General features: G+C 46.5%; 1 protein-coding gene across 1 annotated transcript in view; it reads left to right on the top strand.

Moving 5' to 3' along the window:
• Positions 1–17,232, top strand: part of E23 (ABC transporter G family member E23) — a 159,734-nt gene that overhangs the window by 125,139 nt on the left and 17,363 nt on the right. The window contains exons 2-3 of the mRNA XM_076899472.1: positions 13,248–13,408; positions 15,496–15,665. Of these exons, the coding sequence (XP_076755587.1) occupies positions 13,248–13,408; positions 15,496–15,665 (331 nt within the window). The remainder of the gene's footprint in view (positions 1–13,247; positions 13,409–15,495; positions 15,666–17,232) is intronic.

Here is a 17,232-nt window from a genome sequence, read left to right as displayed (position 1 = left end):
CCGTTTCTCACCGCAGAAACGCCTCGAGTACGACGCGTTATATTTTTTCTTTTTCTACCCTTTCTGTCGATCGTGCCGTTCGCCACAGAGTTCGTTCTCTGTTCCCCTCGCCCTCGCCTCGATCGACGCGAAAAATTAATTAATCGACCAGCTGGTACGAGAGTACAAATTTTTGTTCCAGAAGCAATTAGAAAGCCCCCGAACGGGAAGAGTCGTTTTATTTTGAGACGGGTTAACGCTTCTGCGCTCGTTCCGCGCAGTTGTAAAAATCGTAATAAAGATGACAAGTGTTTCCGGGATTATTGGGCCGTGAACGAAAATTGATACCGGCGATGGCTTCGCCGCGGATCAACGGGAGCATTCGGGATTATAGCCGCGCTAATCGAACGTATTTACGTGTCTCTCGTTGCTCGCGGTTGGTCTATTCGTGGAATGGATTTTTTCGCCTCGATTAAAACGGGGAGCGGGGAATTTCTGCGCGGTTCGACGGCGTGTCACTTGAACGGGAGAAAAAGCTTGGAGACGCAACGCTACAAAAGTGACCCGCTTTACAGTTTTATTTCGAGCCTGTCGAATTTAGAAACAATCCTGTGCACACGCGAGCCTCTCGATTAACCGCGACGACGCGATGAGCCGTATCTTCCCTCGCTCGTTCGCGAACGAGAGCGAGATTTACGATGAGCATAAAAAAAATTGTCGCGATTTAATTACACAAGAAAATTCTATACTTGCTCCTCTCTCTCTCGTTTCTTCTCTTCGAGCAACACTTTCCGTGTCGTTCAAAAAAGACTGGCGAACCTGTATCGCTGAGAATTAAGAAACGAGAGAGCGCGGTCGAATCATAAAAAAAAAAGAAGGAACGATGGAAATGAAAATTTTAGTGCGTTATTAACATCGCGATACGTAATTCGCCTCATTATCCGTTTAATTGCGAGTCGATTCGAAGATATTACGCGTTCCATCAGCGGGAGCCATCGGAAACGGAATTCCGTCTGCGTTCCACGGCGCGTAATCGTGGAAAAAAAAAGAGAGAGGAAAAGAGGAGATGAGGCGGGATAAGAAGGGTCGCGGCCGATGTCGACAGGCCAGAAATTGTGCGGAATATCGAAATTACACGCGTGGTGCACGCGCGGCTCGGTGAGAACCGAGATAACCTCGTTTCGGGTGCAGCGAACGAAACGGGTTTCCTGCAGCCGGCTTTCGTCGCAGGGAGGCTCTTTGCACGCGCGTCGCGCCGATAGAATGCCGTTTCCAGATGCTTTGGAGACACCCGAATCTCTCGTTAAATAACTCCTGATCGCGTCCTACCTTGGCGCTACCCCTCTCATCTCTTCGTCGACACGCGACGACTCTCAAAATGGAGACAAAGTGATTCTAAGCGAGCAAATATTCTCTCGCGACACGACACGGAAGAAAAATTCACTATTCGTTGCATAGAAATTGATGAAAACTCTGGACAAATGCCTGCACGAATATCATCGATACGGAATTTCTAGTCTCACGATCTTCGTTCCCACTGTTCTCTTTAAAAGAAAAAGAGTATTTTAAAGGATATTCCAGCAGAAAAATCCGTATCACCCTGGAGAGAGCGCGCGAGGACTCTAAAAATCGTCGCGCAGAGGGTGAAGAGGGCGAACGGCTGCGAGTGCGGTGCAGAAGGGGAAAAAAAAGGAAAAGAAGGAACGCGATAAACGAAACGGCGAAGCGCGCGCGTACACTGCGGTATCCCCCTTCTGGCCTCGGGTATCTGATCGTGAAAGCTAAAATACAACCACCGAACGGGCGTACTTTCTACTACGCTACTTATTGCGAGGTACGCGCGATAGCCGCGTGATAAAACGTCCCGCGGCCGGCGGCGGGGCGCGAAGAGGCGCTGAAACGCAGCCGGCGTCCCACTTTCCAGGCGAAAGATACCCAAAGAAGATAGGCCCAAGCGACGGTCCCCCGCCGACTGGGTTCCCGGCTAGGCGGGAAAAAATCGAAATGCGCTCGATAGCTCGATCCAACGGTCGATAGCGTTCGCCGCCGCCACTGTTTGCCGATCCGCCGCAGCTTCTTCTCGCGCCCCTCTCAGGGGCTTTTCTCACAGACGTACAGCCGTTCGCAGAAGTATCTGCACCCTGTCGTTACGTGTCGATTTCCGCGAGATTTCAGCAGAATCGCGTGTAATTGATTTTGAAATACTTGCGGTGGTGGCTTTGAATCTCTTCGACGCTTGCATCTTTAACGCGTGGCGTGGAACGCGTGAAGCTTTTTGAACTCTGAATTCTAGGATGAGTCTAGGATGCTCTGAGCCGCGATTTTTCGCGATGTGTAGGAAGTAGGTTTGCGAATCGATTGATCGAACATAGCTTCTAAACCCCTGTTTATTGTGGTACCAAATTTTGGTACAAAATGGTATAGAATTTTGTTTTATAAAGGTATACATATTTGTATTTTACTTACTTCTGAGTTTCTTCTCAGCGAGGTTTCCGCGTAACGCGATACGAATTAATCGCGTTATACGAGGGTAGAGACTATACACGTAGAACGCAGGATGTGTGAACGAGTGTGAAAATCAATGACTCGGTTGTTATCGATTGAAAAATTGCTGGATAACACGCGTGTTTGGCACGCAGATTCCAGAATTTTTCCCAGTTTTTCCATACCATTAGAATAATGCACCGCGGTATATAAATGTCAACAGAAACGTATGATAATGACTTGTTACATGATCGAATCAGCATACGTACCTATGCTTCAGTCTATTTAACCTACATATTGTCCACGTTTATCTACATATTCCCTCAAGAACAACTGCTGGAATGAATCACAAATTCTTACACAATTTATTACGCCGCCATTTTCTCTTACAATTATTCTTTTCCGCGCAGCTGTCGTTACTCGCGCGCTTTCGCGTGCGAGGCCGCGCGATTGCCCTCTTCAAAACCACGGCGTGGTCCTCTTTTTTTTCATATAGAAATGGGTAAGAACGATAGAACTCGAAACAGCTATCCACAGAAATTTCGTATCTCGCTGAAGAAGAAAATGGCACGTGGACAGTGAACGAAACGCCTCGCGGTCCTCGTCTCAGAAGCTGCGATTCAGATATGAACAGATATGAAATTGAGAAATTTTCTATACGAAATAGAAAAAAGGGAAAAGATTGTCGCCACTTCGAAGACGATAGATAGAAATCTGAAAAATCCGTTGGGAGTTCTCGAGACATTTATCGCCAGTGATCGAGTTTTAAACGGTCTCTGATAACTCAATTTACCAGTAGCCACGCGATCGAGATACGGTCAGTCGCGTTGGACGATCGACGACGCTTGCTTCGATCATTTGCATATCGCCGTTGCAAATTTACGATTGTTGCACGCGCAAGGATCTCTCGAGGGAGCCGTCGAACGAGACGCCGGTTTTCAAACGCGTGATTATTATTCAGACGGGGCAAGAAAAGCTTTGTAATCCGCGCGTCGTTAAACGATCGTGGGTGATACCGCGCGCGCGCGCGCGCGACAATTTGCATATCGTCCGAGGAAATTTATGAACTATCAAGGCGAATCGATCATCTAGCCGATCTAGCGTTGGCAAACAATCGTATTGTCGCGTTCCGGCTGTAAAACGAGCGTCCGCGCGCGTCTGAAACGCAGAGGGACGCGGTGGAAAAATGGCTGTCGAGGCTGATTTATCGCCGCCAGATACGGCTGGAATGGTCGTTTTTATGCGAAAACGAACAGCCGTAGGAATTTGCAAAAAATGAATCGATCGTAAATTTCTGAAAGCGTGGAACCTGTCGCGTGTTACGTTTAACGAACGCGTACCACGAGGCGGTGTTGGTGCTTGTTGATACTTTCTAATGAGACAGTTCTTAATCCGTGATACACTTTGTTTTCGTTATGAATCCTTCCAGTCTCGCGACAATGCTATTAAACGAGAGATTTAATATACAACGGCGCGATAAACTGTCGCTATTTTCTAGAGCCACTGTGAAATATTGAAAATTTCCGTCTGATTCATCACGGTATCTACATAAATTCTAAGTTCTTAGTTAGAAACGCTAATACAACTTTCTGTGCGAAAATTCGTCGCTTATCATCGCAAGAAGATTCCTTCGATTTTCACGTAACAAGTGTCAGCAATACATTTATCATTCATTTAAAAAACAGAGACGTTGCAAGTTCCTTGAGTCATGAAATAATTCTCCAAAAAAAAAAGGGAAAAAAATGTAACCAATCTCGAATCGATCGAAAAATCGTGCGAGAAACAGAAAAATCGACATCCTCACTTGGAATCGTATCGTTATCAGCGTTAGTCGTGCATCCTTCGTGTACATTCGATGGAAAATTGAATCCTAGAAAGCAGCTGGTCAGCCGTCGCTGTTATTTCAGTTTGTCATCAGGTGAACGGAGCAAAAGCGGGCGATCGCTCGCTGGTTACTCGAGGATCGGTTCAACGAACCCAGCGGCGCGAGTCATCCCGTATCGCAGAGGTTAATTGGGGTTGTAACTTTCTCTGATCTGATTTATGCCCGCGAAACATTGTCGCCCGATCTGCCGGCTTTCTTCTTCGCCGTGCGTTTCCCATACGGAGCGACGTGCCCGCCGATACACGCTCGAGAGTCCGACGATTCCTCGAGATCTGGCGAAAGCGTGTTCACGCGGCACGAGTGGGACCGTCGTTGCAGTCGAATCGACTAATTTCCAATTTTTTTTTTTCATACAAACTCTATTATTCGACTTGACAGAGATGATTTATTTTACAATTGTTTAGGCACGAACGATACTTATTTATTTGCGATATCTTCCTATTTTGTAAGAGGAGTTCGCGGACCCGTTCATAGCAATTTCTCCAGAGCTATTTGATGAAAAAATGGATCGTGTATCTTTTGCGTGTGTTTCATCTCCGTTTTTTGGAGTATTCGCAGAGTGGTTGTGTAATAACGTGACATTTTCGATTAATTAGTTGGAGTGGATCGCGTACCGTCATGCGCCGTACGTGTAACGAGAAAGAGAGAGTTTCCTTGAAAACGAAGTTCACCGTTCGCGTCGATCGAGAAGTCAGTCGATTCTGTTCCTCTTTGGCACGGTTCAGGCGCTACGAGGGGGTTAATGGCGCGTCCGCTGCGGATGGCGCTGAACGGAGCCTCAGAGCGGAGACTTCAATTGTACTTCAAAGCCACAATTGGAGCCCGGTGTCTTCTGACATCGCGATCGAGGGTTCAATTGCGCCTCAAGGTTGCCGGTTCTCGCGCCCGCCTTCGTCCTCCTATTTTTACCATGGAAATTTTTCATAGATCCGACGTTGCTCGTTTGCGCGGCTCTACTGTCGACACAGCTGCTTCTCCCTTACATTTTCGCGAGCAAGGTTCTATTGCAAGCTTTCAATCTCAATTGTTCCACGTCTGCGAGTAGAATCTGTCGATTTCGTATCTCAAGCACTTCAATACTGTAAATAGTTCGAATTCCTCTTAAAAAAAATTACTACTTCGTAAATTGAAATGTGTCCATTAGCTTGAAGAAGGAATCAATACTTAGAATAGTGAAATTAATATTCGTACTGGTAAAGTAGTGAATAATGAAAAAGAAATTGAGGGAGTACCAGAGAGGGTGGTTCTCCATGGAAGGCGTCGAGTAACAACCGATTAATCTCGCACAAGCGCGAGGAATAGCTCCAAGCGAGGTCTTTAAGCGAACGCGTGAAAAACCAACGATCGCCCTCTTTCCACGCGATCGTACGCCCGCAAATAACGCGTTTCACGCGCGTTCTCGAGCGGAGCCCGCCCCGTAGCCGGCAATTTCTCCGATTTGACGGAGCGAATCGGCCACGTTGAACCCGCGCCGGCTCGCGAAACCCTCTCCGTTCCACTTCTGAAAATCGTTCACTGGAACGGGCCGCGCGCGATAAACTTTCTACGTGCGCGGAACGACGAAACGCACCGGTGCCACGGTCCCCTTTTTCTGCTCGCGCCCACCAGCTCGCCCTCTTCCGCCATCACGTAACCGCCCACCCTCCACGAATCGTTCCTTTTGGAAGGAATTTTTTTTTGTACGCATGAATCCTCGTTCAGCACTGGACGAGGGTGAACTTTCGCTGATAACTTGGCTTTTCAACCCTTCGATGCGTGCGGAAAGTATTATCGCGTGCCAGAGAATTTACGTTCTCTGATATCATCGAGAACGTTAACGAACGATATTAATAATCAGGAAGTGGAGGGAAACGCGTAGAGTAGAAAATCGACGCCACCCCTTTGATCGTACAAAAATATTAATTCTAAAGTCTTGTTGGATTTTTCTGTGCGAGGCGATTCGATGCGAATTCGCGAAATTAGTCTCGCGACGTTTCGCTGCGAGGAAATTTCGACTCGATCCACCGAGTGATTATTACTCTTGATTGTAATTCGATTGTCACTGGCCAGCGACGCGCAGTTTCGGGGCGGGCTGATTTTTTATTGGGGTGATCGACTGCTCCCCTGAGGTCGATCGTTCGTTACGTACGCTCGCTCTTTTCCTCCTCGCGCTCCTTCTGGCTTGCGCTCTGGCCGCTCGATCGGCGAGTTTCGAAACGGCGATCGTCGAAAGTGTGTTTGGTCTGTCGACGGCGTTGGAACGCGTGCCCGTGTCACGTTCCGCGCCGATATTTTCGGACGATGACGGGAACGGAAGGTGGCCAGGCGTGCCTCCCTTGGGAATGCTCGGATCGATCGTCGAGGAAACGCCATCACATCCTACAAGGGACATCAAAACGACACGATTAATGAAAAATAACTAACAAGAAACAGAAGAAAATTTATCAAATAATAGTGATCTTTCGAGAATTTTTCGATTTTCACAGACAAGTGATTTCTCGAGGCTCCAAAGAAACATTTAGCCAAATTGATCAGCCTATAATTTCGTCGTGTGAATAAATAATAATAGTACGATCAGAAAAATTAGAAGAATGGCGAAAATGAAACGAAAGTTAAAGGACAAGGGTGGTAGCTCGCGTGTAGAGGAGGAATTGGTAGAAATTTAATATCGTCGCGAGGACTCGACGAGCAGAACGAAACGGTTCCACGTCGATCGCGAAGGGGAACACGGTCGAATTGGTCGCGAAATTCGCCGCTGGCATTAGCATGCACAGGAGGCGGGTTGAACGAACTCGAGGCACCCGGGGTCAATTCGTGGTGGGACCCTGGAACTTCCTTCAACGAGACCTAACCCCGCGAAACCTCGACCCGACATTGAGGCGATGAATTACGAAAATGATCGGTGGAAAAAAAGACGTCGTCTTGCGCCGGGAGGGGCGAGGGGGGCGACGAGGGCGCCTGGCGCTTACGCATCGCAAGCCAAATTCTGACGACTCAACCTATTGTCCCTGACTTTCGAGGGAATCGCGTTACGCGTGTCGAGCGAACTGGGATCGCATCCGTTGGAAATTCGACTTTCGATCCCCTTTGACGCGGTAATTAACCAAATTACGTGGGAGTTAACAATATAACCAAGTAACATGGAATACTTTCGATTCGCCTGGAGAAATCTTTGTGGTGTCACTGAAACAATTTCTGAAAAATTCGATCAACTCTTTTGAAGCGTTCTTCATCAGACGAAAAATCGCGAGGGGGTTGAGTACATACCGCTTTAATAAGCGCACAAAGTTTAGTAAAAATCTGGTAAAAAGCTTGTTTGCGTGAAGTAGAAGAAACTTAATATTGTTAAGTTAAATTGACGAATAAATTTTTTTCGTGCAATCTATTCGTACGCAAGGCACAGTGTTGAGAACGAGTCAACGGAGATCGATCAGAAATCGGCTTACATCGTCTGCGAGTACGTAGAAGGGCTCGACTAGCACGAAACGAATTGGTCCCACCCGTTAACCCGTCTTGGGAACGTCTTCCCCGTCTTTCCTCCCCAACGGGTATCCGTCGTGCAACGGCGAGGTTCAACGAACCCGGGATGACGCGATACTGCCATGTTGGGAATTTATTATCTGACTCGGTTGTCCAACGACCCCTGCTTTTTGTGTATCAGCGTCGCGAGGCCGAGCGAAACGCGCCTCGCGCTTAGTTCCTTTTCGATTCCATCGGGGGAGGACCGGCGAGGACACACGCGCGCGCGCGCGACAACGGTCACGTGGCACGCGACCGTGTCGCCGATATTTCCTGGACGATCTTCTTCGACGAGCCTGAAACAGTGGCGAACAGGTTCGTGCGAGCTTTTTAAATCGATTCGTTTCGTTTCGCGCAGATTTTACTCGCGACAGTTTCAATATTTCTCGAACAGTGGCGGATATTCGAATTTTCTGAGGCAGAGTCAGAATGTTTGTGGACGCGATGCTCGTATCCTTCGTTTTTCGAGTGCGGAACTTTTTCTTGGCAAAATCGAGGTAGACTCTGGGTGTTCGATGGATCGAATTGGGTTTTTTTCATTTTTTTGAGGACTCTCTGCGTTGCACGCGGTTACGACGAAGGTGTTCCTTTTATGTTTCAAATAAAGTTTGATGGACGGACATTTTTGAGGGACTTGTAGAATTCGTGGAATTTGAACGTTTTTGCTTTGAAAATACAGTTCGATTCGCGAATTGGAGGTAGATATTACGTGGCTGAAATTTGATGGACGTTTTTCAAGTATTTCTGAACCCTAGAAATTTATAAATACTCTTATCAGTACGATTTCTTAGCTTTTAAAAAGTCCACTTAATAAAATAGAGACCAAATTCGTAAAATTATTCTCTCCAATTTCAGAAGTTGTGTAACGACAGCTGGAACACGAGTCCTGCTAGCGATAAATTAAAATGACGAGATCGTGAGATAAACGCCATTCCATAGACCGCGAACATACTTTACTTAAAATGCCACGATGGCATAATTAATTGATATACATCCATCTCTTTATTAAACATTCGAATTTCGCAACCTTCAACTACGCTAACGACGAACAAAAATTTTTCAATTAGTCAGACGTACCAAAGCAGATAACACGAACCAACCGTTATATTGCGTTACATTTCGTGAACCGTCGATGAAATTCAACACCGATTCAGATTTTCCGCCATTCACGAGGAATCTTTGACCTTTTCGCGATGGAACGCGTATCAGCACGTGGATTCTGTCCCCGTCACAGATCGTACCATCAATTCCAACGTCTTTGTTAATAACATGGTAACTGCGTCAGCTATTTCCAGACGTTTAAAAAATCGTAATCAATCGCCAACTGGATTTTCATCGAACGTTCCAACGTCTCCAACCCCTAATCGAGGCGAACGAAGGGTGGTCGTCGACGCGTCTACGCGAGGCACCCCCAAATGCCTGCGAATCCGCAAGCATTTGTCTCGCAACTGAAATTCCATCTGGCGCAGGTGTAAATTCTAGTCGCATTCTTTCGTGTTTACCAGGAAACACTCGGGTTACCTGGCAGCGGCTTTTTCGCTATCACGAGCAACGGTTGCGCTTCCATCTGCGTACGCATAACGCAGAGTATCCGTTTTGTTGATTAGAGATTATACCCTCGTCGCGGAGAGATGCTTTCACTCGAGGCGATCTCCGATTAAACCGCGTTCGCGTTTCGAGCTTACTTTTCTTCTTCGTCGTAAGCGATCGACTCAGAGGTATTCGCATTTCGTGGTTCGTAAAAAGTAGTACGATGTAGTATCGCGTAAAGTGAATACTGCGAGACGAAAAGTTGTTATCTGTTGTTACGAGCTCTCGTTTTAGAACGTGAAAAGTATCGCGAGGATATCATCGAAGGAGTACTTGTAATATACCTTTGACGAAAATAGTATATAAATTGTTGGTAGAATATTATACAAATACTGTACAAGGTAAACTTAGAGACAACGTAACAAAATTATTCGCTCTGTGTTATATAAATAGTCTGAAAGTGTTTAGTAAAAAAATAAAAGTCCACTTAAAAATCAGAGGACATCGTTTGAGTCTACGATCCCAAGCATTGGACGTTAATAGACAGAGACATTTACGTCGATACGTTCGTTTCAATTGTACAACCGATCCTGTATAATATCTTAAAGAAAAAAAAGGAAAAAAATGTCAGAATCGTGGCATAACGATTCACTTCCCTCTTACGAGAGGAGGCTTTCCCGTTCTCGTTGGAAACTCCATTGGAAAGTCCGCGCGAGATTGATTCCACGTATATGGTCCTGGGCGGGCGAGGATGTCCTCCTCGCCGCGTTTAATCGACGCGCGGAGTTCATTCTCTCACCTGAGGCCCGTCTATGATAGCGCAGCTTTCGAACGGCCTTGCCTGAAACCGTTCTCCCAGCCCTGCTCGCAAAACATCCACTGAAAGCTGATCGAACCGATCGAAAGCTGCCCCGTTTCTCGTTTCGCGCGAGATTTCTACGACGTCCTGGTTCCCGTTGCGCGATTCAAAAATCAGTTTGCAAAATGATGTTCACGATCAGGACTACTGGAATCTGTATCGAAAGAGATCTCGTTGCAGTATTCGCGTTGAAAAATGATTTCTGAATTTTGTTAGAAAAAATGGCACCTTCATCGATGAGAATTTGAGCATTCTGCTATTTTTTGTTTCTATATTATGCATGTTTTTTTTTCAAATTTTCTTCTTACTCGGGAAATGGGTCCATTGGAGTCGTCGAAATTGGTACCAAAAGTAATGCGTACAGCCAGATGGGATTTTTATGCGGGAGATTTATTTGCCAGTTTGAAAAAGGGAACGAGGTTACTTGGAATGATCAACATGATTAATTAATTTGATATTTAAAGAAGAATTATGGGGGACTCGTGGAGACCGTAGGTTTGCAATGAAAAGCTAATTAAATTCGTCGGTGGAGACCACTTAAGATTTCGAAACGATCCAAGTTGACGCGAGGAAAGTTTCGACTGCTCTCTCGCCGGAAGAATTTTGACCCGAGTTACACGCTTTCTCATCCTCGAGATCGTCCAACTCGCTTCCAAGTAATTTTGCATCGAAAGGAATCCCCGTAAAGCGATCGAGATTGCCCCGAATAGAAGCGCGATTTCCCCTTTGCTCTTAACTATTTCATCGAAAGGGACTACCATTGAATCGTCTCGAAAATCTTGCCACGGAACAATCTAACCCTTCGAGATTATCTCCTCTCTCTCTCTCTCTCTCTGCGCCATTTCTCTCGTACGGTTTATTTACGCGTTTAAATTTCCCACCGCAACTGACGGAAATTGAATTTCTAAAAATGCCCAACAATCTCCACCCTTTAATTTCATTCGATCGTGCGTTTAAAAGGCAATTCGAAATATACAATTTTCCTCAGTTTCGCCCGCGTGTTCGTCGATTCTGTCGCGCGCTCGATCTGAAACGATATTAATTCTCGCGGCCATTAAAATTACTCGCGGCAATATATCATCGGGAGGAACTGTAATAAGAGCCGTCGTCTAAAGTAACCGGGAAGAATTTTTAATCAAAGAAACGTCGATCGTGCGCCCCGCAACCGTCCGCTTTTTTTCGCTACCGACGTCGTCCCGATCGAAATTGAATTTTTGCCCCCGCGCGACCGTTACGCTACGCGGGTTTGACAGCGTAATTGAGATTAATACGAGGGCCGCGCAATTTGTTTCCCGTAACCGCGCGATGCTTTTTAATCGGGAGAAACGAGCGCGCGATCGTTCCTCTTTGATCTTTCCCATTTTCTCCACCGCGGCTCGGATCGTACCGGCGAGAGAGCCTTGCGAAATCGATACCGCGCGTCGTTCGCCAGCGTCGTTCACCAACGACGATCGTAAACTCTTCCGTGTTGGTAATCGCGATAAAAACGAAATAATTCCCGATCTTACGGTCAACGGGGATAATTATCGAGCCTCCCCCACGCTGAGCCATCGCCATTTGTCTCTCCGTAGCGTACGACGCGGTGGTTCGAACCGTTCGTTAACCTCTCGCCTTATGCAATCGATCGCTAATGGGATACTTTTGCAATCGCAGACGTAGGCGTTAATTAACACACATTTTACGTTTCTTTCGCGAGTACGATAGGTTGGGTTCCGTTAAGATGGAGAGGGTTGGGTTTGTCGAAATAGAATTGGAGGGCCGCCATTTTGGAGAACGTAGAGGCTAAGCTGTATCAAAGAGAGTTGAATAGTTTTCGTGTTTTTTATTTGGTATTCTGTGTAATGGTGTGTGTGCGTGTGTGTGTGTGTTACGTATGAAATTTGATTCGAGGCTTGTTTCGTTCGAGAGGAATGACTTGGATGCTTCCTTCGAACGCTCGTTCCAACTGCTTTGCCAGTACAGGCCCGGCATAATCAATTTCGCGTCGAAGGCGGTTTTTATCAGAGGACCGCCAGAAGCACAGCTGTTCAAACGCGTCTTTCTAAGCCTCTTTCTTGCCTTTCTCTTCCACGAACATCGCGACATGTTGCGAAACGAACTTTTTGCCGAACGCGACTGGTCGATCCTCGTTTTTGCGCCGCCTCGTGCTCCCCTCGTCGACGACGTTTCCATTGAAAACGAATGAAAGAAACTGAATTCTTGTTTCGATCACGTTGTTGTTCTTAATTGATATATTGTATATATATTTTTTTTTTTCGACGAGATGGCCAAAGTCTCATTGTTATTAATGATAGCGATTAGAAGTAGATTGGGGGAGATGAGAGAGAGAGAGAGAGAGAGAGAGAGAGAGAGAGAGGGAGAGAAAGAGAGAGGTACAGGATGAGGAATGAGTCGGGAGGAAATTTCATTTGAAAGCGAGCCAGATCTTGTTTGACGCGGTCTGATTCGTGGCGTAACGCGTGTCCATCTTAATTGCTGTCGCGAAATAGCTCCGATGGGACGTCATTCTTATTACGAAGCCGGGTATTTGTCAGCTGGTTGCTCGAACAGCTGGAATTCCACTGCTTTCGATATTACCAGTAACATCTTCGCCCCCACAATTTTCGAAACGGAACATGTTTCCTTTAAAAAAACTGTCATCCATTTATTGTATCGCACATTTGCTGTAAATAACAGCCAATAGTATAAAGTTACCCTTTTTAATACCGTTCTAACTACAGATCTTCATACGCGTTAAAAGTGCACGTGAATACATTTTGCATGAGAACATTATATTATACGAAAGACAGGAAAAATCGTCAAGAGGCGCATGAAAATAGAAGAGACGCTAATTAAAGCTCCTTTCGCGAACTCGCCTCTATCCTTTCTCCGGTCTCATCAGCAGCCGCAAATCTAACCCCTGAAAGGAGGCGCGGCACTAATTTCCCGCTCGAAAGCCGACAAAGAGAATCCCCTTTTCCCAAGGGAAACGAACGAAAGAATACATCCGCAACCGTTCCTCGTTTGTTGCAGAGTGGAAAGCTCAGCGTTGCAGTTGGTGTACCCGCTGGATTCTCGTCCGGTGCAGCTAATCTTCCGGGGGTTGCAGGTGGTCAAGGAGAAACGAGTCCTCCTCCGAGATGTCTCGGGCGTTGTCAAACCAGGCGAGCTTTTGGCCATCATGGGCCCATCAGGTAACTAGCGCGGCTATTTAAACAGCCTCGATCGATTCGCGAAATTAAGAACCATCCCCCTACTCGTTTCCATCCCTATCCGGCTGGTAATCCCTTAATCTCGCGACAGATTGCACGGAGGGCTCGAATCGCTCGCGGTGGGATTGATTTAGAGATCGATCGATGGACACAGTTCGTTCGAGGTGATTCTTTTCTTGAGCTGGTTCATCGAGAATACAAACGAATCGTTGGCTGATACCTGTTTCTTTATTTTAATTACTAAATTATCAATTTCACTTCGTCGATTCATTGTCAAATTCGCACTCAAGATTATTTCCGACTTTCCAAACGTAGAACCGAAAGCCGTCGCCGTGTCTCACGCCATTTAACTCCAATTGAAACGAATTCAAAATTCAAGTCAGAGATGGACCCGACCAAGAAAAACCAATTGGAACGCGTGTCGCGAGCAGAGAGTCACACGTTATTCGTTCTCACGTACGGCACTATTTTTTTTTTTTTTTTTTCTTTCTCTTTCCCCTCGTCCACCCTCGTTGAACGAGTAATGGCGGTCGATGACGCGGCTCGCGAGCGATCATCGCAATTTTTTGGAACGGCGCCTCGTTCGGCTCGTTCACGCTAATTGACCGTTTCGCCCGCGAACCTCGCGACCCGATCGGGTTTCCGTGCCCCGCCCGTTCAGCCAATTTCGCGGCGGTTTGCGTCACTCGTTTATTTCGCGGCCTCCTCCTACGGTTCGCCCGTTCCGCCCTCGCAAACTCGTTGCTTGACCCCCCCTGGTAATCTATTTGGGAACGTTCGCCACGCATGGGACCCGTTCGCCGCGTTCACCAACGCTCATCGTCAACGATGACTTAGCCGCGGGGATTTATCCGCCGCGCGCGCGCGGAATTAAGAGTTGAACAGCCGCGCGGCGGACGTTTTGGCACTTGCTCCGCCTGGGACTTATGTCGAGAGACACTTAGGCGCATCTTTCTAGCCGCACTCTACTCTTCGGTTAACGGGGCTAAGTTATGCGGCGCGATGCGTGAGACTCGAGTTAACGACTTCGAATTATTCCACGTTTTATTCAAACGGTTCTGCATTGGTATACATTCGAGTCTAAATCAGTGGCTCAAATTTCTCAAATTTTGCCAAAGGTGTTAAACATATCTTAACGAAGTCTCGACTGGATAATTAAATTATTTAAATTACTATTAAAATGATTTACTCGAGTCTTAAGTTTCACTAGAAATCTTGGATCTCTCGAGAAGCTTGCAGGATAATTTCATCCCTCTGATCGATGTCTCCTCGGAGGAGACGCGCGAGCGCAAAGAACCAATCGAAGCCAATCGAGGGGTAGTTGGAAACGAGTGAAACGAGAGGCGCAGGCAACGAAAGGTGTAAGAACGTTTCGATTCGCGCGACGAGTCGAATCGAGCGGCCGATCGCGATCCAAAGGGAAAATTGACGACGGCCCTTCTATGTTTAACCGCGACAAGCGCGGCGTGCTCGCGTATCGCGCCAGTAACGAGGTATCGCGAGCGCCAGCGGCCGGCTGCGGGCGATATTTATCGCGGGATTCTTACCCGGTATATATCCCTCCTTGATATCCGTTTAACAAGCCGCGAAACTCGCGCGCGGCTACGCGCGTACAAATCATCCGCGCGCCGTGCCGTTTCACGGTTTGTCGTTAACGTCGCCGGTTTGAACCGAACGCGACCGTTCGTGTTTCCACGTCCGCCGCCGTATATCTTCCCGCAGGGAACGACCGCGATTCTGCGAATAAATTTTACTATCCTCGAGACTAGCCGCGGCTTTCGGAGACTTCTCCTCTCGTGAATGAGAGGATCCTGCGAGTTACCATCGACTTTAATCGCGATCTCGTCTACGATCTGTACCAGGATCTTCTCAGTTATCAGCACGCGGTACTTTACTTTTTTTTTTTTTTAATGGGTCGGTTGTTGGAAAATCTGTCGTTTCAAGCCTAGGGGGGTGGGTTCTGATATTTGTTGTATGCGAAGGGTGGAAGTATTTTTAAAAGACTGCTGATATCTAGATGGAAGAAGTGAGTTGTTCAGATTGAAGATTTTTTCATGGTGTTCGAACAGGTTGCGGCAAAACGACGTTACTGAACTGCCTGTCAGGCCGAGTAGGCTTGGACGGGGGTGAAATCTGGCTGAATCGTGAAAGGCTGACAAAAAGATGGCGCAGAAGAATCTGCTACGTCCAGCAACAGGACGTTTTCTTTCCCGATCTCACGTTGAGGCAGACCCTCGAGGTAAGTTTTTTATTTAATTTTTCCTCTGCTCAAATGATATGTTTTCACATTGAGAAATTGGATACTTTTCTTGAAGACCAATAAATGGATTCAAAGAGGGCGACGAGAAGCATTCACGATTATAAATGCGAAATACGATACGATTTAGCGATTTAATCAATTTCGTTTGGTAGTAAAAATTTTTTGTCCCGTGCAAAAAATTACAAAGGTAGAAATAGCTGTCGATACGTTTACGATCGTTTTATGGGGCGCGTGAGAAAGAATTAAAGGAAAAAACGATGTTTTATATTTTATATACGTTGTGTTCGTAGCACAGAACGCGCAAAATATTTTCTCGTAAAACGAGCAGTTCCCATAAAACCGATCGCGTCGAATGGCAAAAGCCTAAATGTTTTCTTCTATACATAATAATGTTGCGGACCGATAAATTCGCGCGATCACTCCATCGGACGATAAAGCCGATGGAACGGCTTCCCATTAAACGAGGCCAATCCCTGTCGTAAAACTCATCGAATTTGCATCTATGAACACCATCGGGGAAAAGGTGCCGGCCCATTCTTCCGTTACGATCGTTCCGCGTGGCAACGATAGCTGAACAGATATTGGCCCGATAAATTCCGAACGGAATTCGATGTCTGACCACGTTATTACAATTAGCAACGGGTAGGAGTTATTCGTTCGATAAAATCCAACGAAATACGATTAATCTACGTTTGCATTATGGAAGAAAATTAAATTAATAATCGCTTCGTTATCGCATTATTGGGTTAATATTTACGTAGAGTAATTGAGTGGCTCGCGTGCTTTTTATATATTTTAATATCGAGACAGGCAGGAACGACTCCCGCTCTCAATTACCCAAATTCTTCGCCGTGAATTTAATTCGTCGAGCACACGAACGGACTATCAGCACTCTGCCAAATCACAAATTACACGATATCTCATGCTAGAAGTGCCAAATAATTCGAGCCACTCATCCTTCCCATTAATACGCGGATCCGAATTCCCATTTCACGTTACAACCACGTTGGAATTATAAACATTTCGCGGATAACACAAAATCTGTACCTCATCTCTTTTCGTATCATTAATTACACGACGATCTCAAACATCGAGACGCGTACTTCCCAAACGATACAAAAGTATCTACGCACGCGCTTTGCTTTCTCAACCAAGAAAGCAAATTTCGTGGCTTTGGCACGAGGAAGACGATTTGTACTTTAATAAAAACAGAGAAAGAGAGAGAGAAAGAGAGTGCAAGCAGGTTAATTGAAAACTGAATAAAGAATAGAGTATAGCAATAATGAATAGGGTAGCGTGTGGCACAGAGGGTCTCGTAAATTCCCCGCGTCCCTAGGCGCAAGTAGAAACGGCCAGACATGGCCAGCCAGCTCCAGACCAGGAGGTTCTCCCCCAGCAGCGAAATAGGAAACGCCTGGCGAGGTTCTGCTTCGCGGAGTTTCCTCGTTTCCCGGGAAAATCGTGGGCCGCGTGGTTGCCAAGTTCCGTGGGAAATTTATGAAGGGCCGCGCGAGCAAATTAGGCGGACACCTAGCGCGCGGGAACG

This window comes from Xylocopa sonorina, chromosome 8, assembly GCF_050948175.1.
Source record: "Xylocopa sonorina isolate GNS202 chromosome 8, iyXylSono1_principal, whole genome shotgun sequence".
NCBI lineage: Eukaryota > Metazoa > Arthropoda > Insecta > Hymenoptera > Apidae > Xylocopa > Xylocopa sonorina.
The sequence above is the reverse complement of the archived record's forward strand: the minus strand, read 5'-3'. Positions and strand labels throughout refer to the sequence as shown.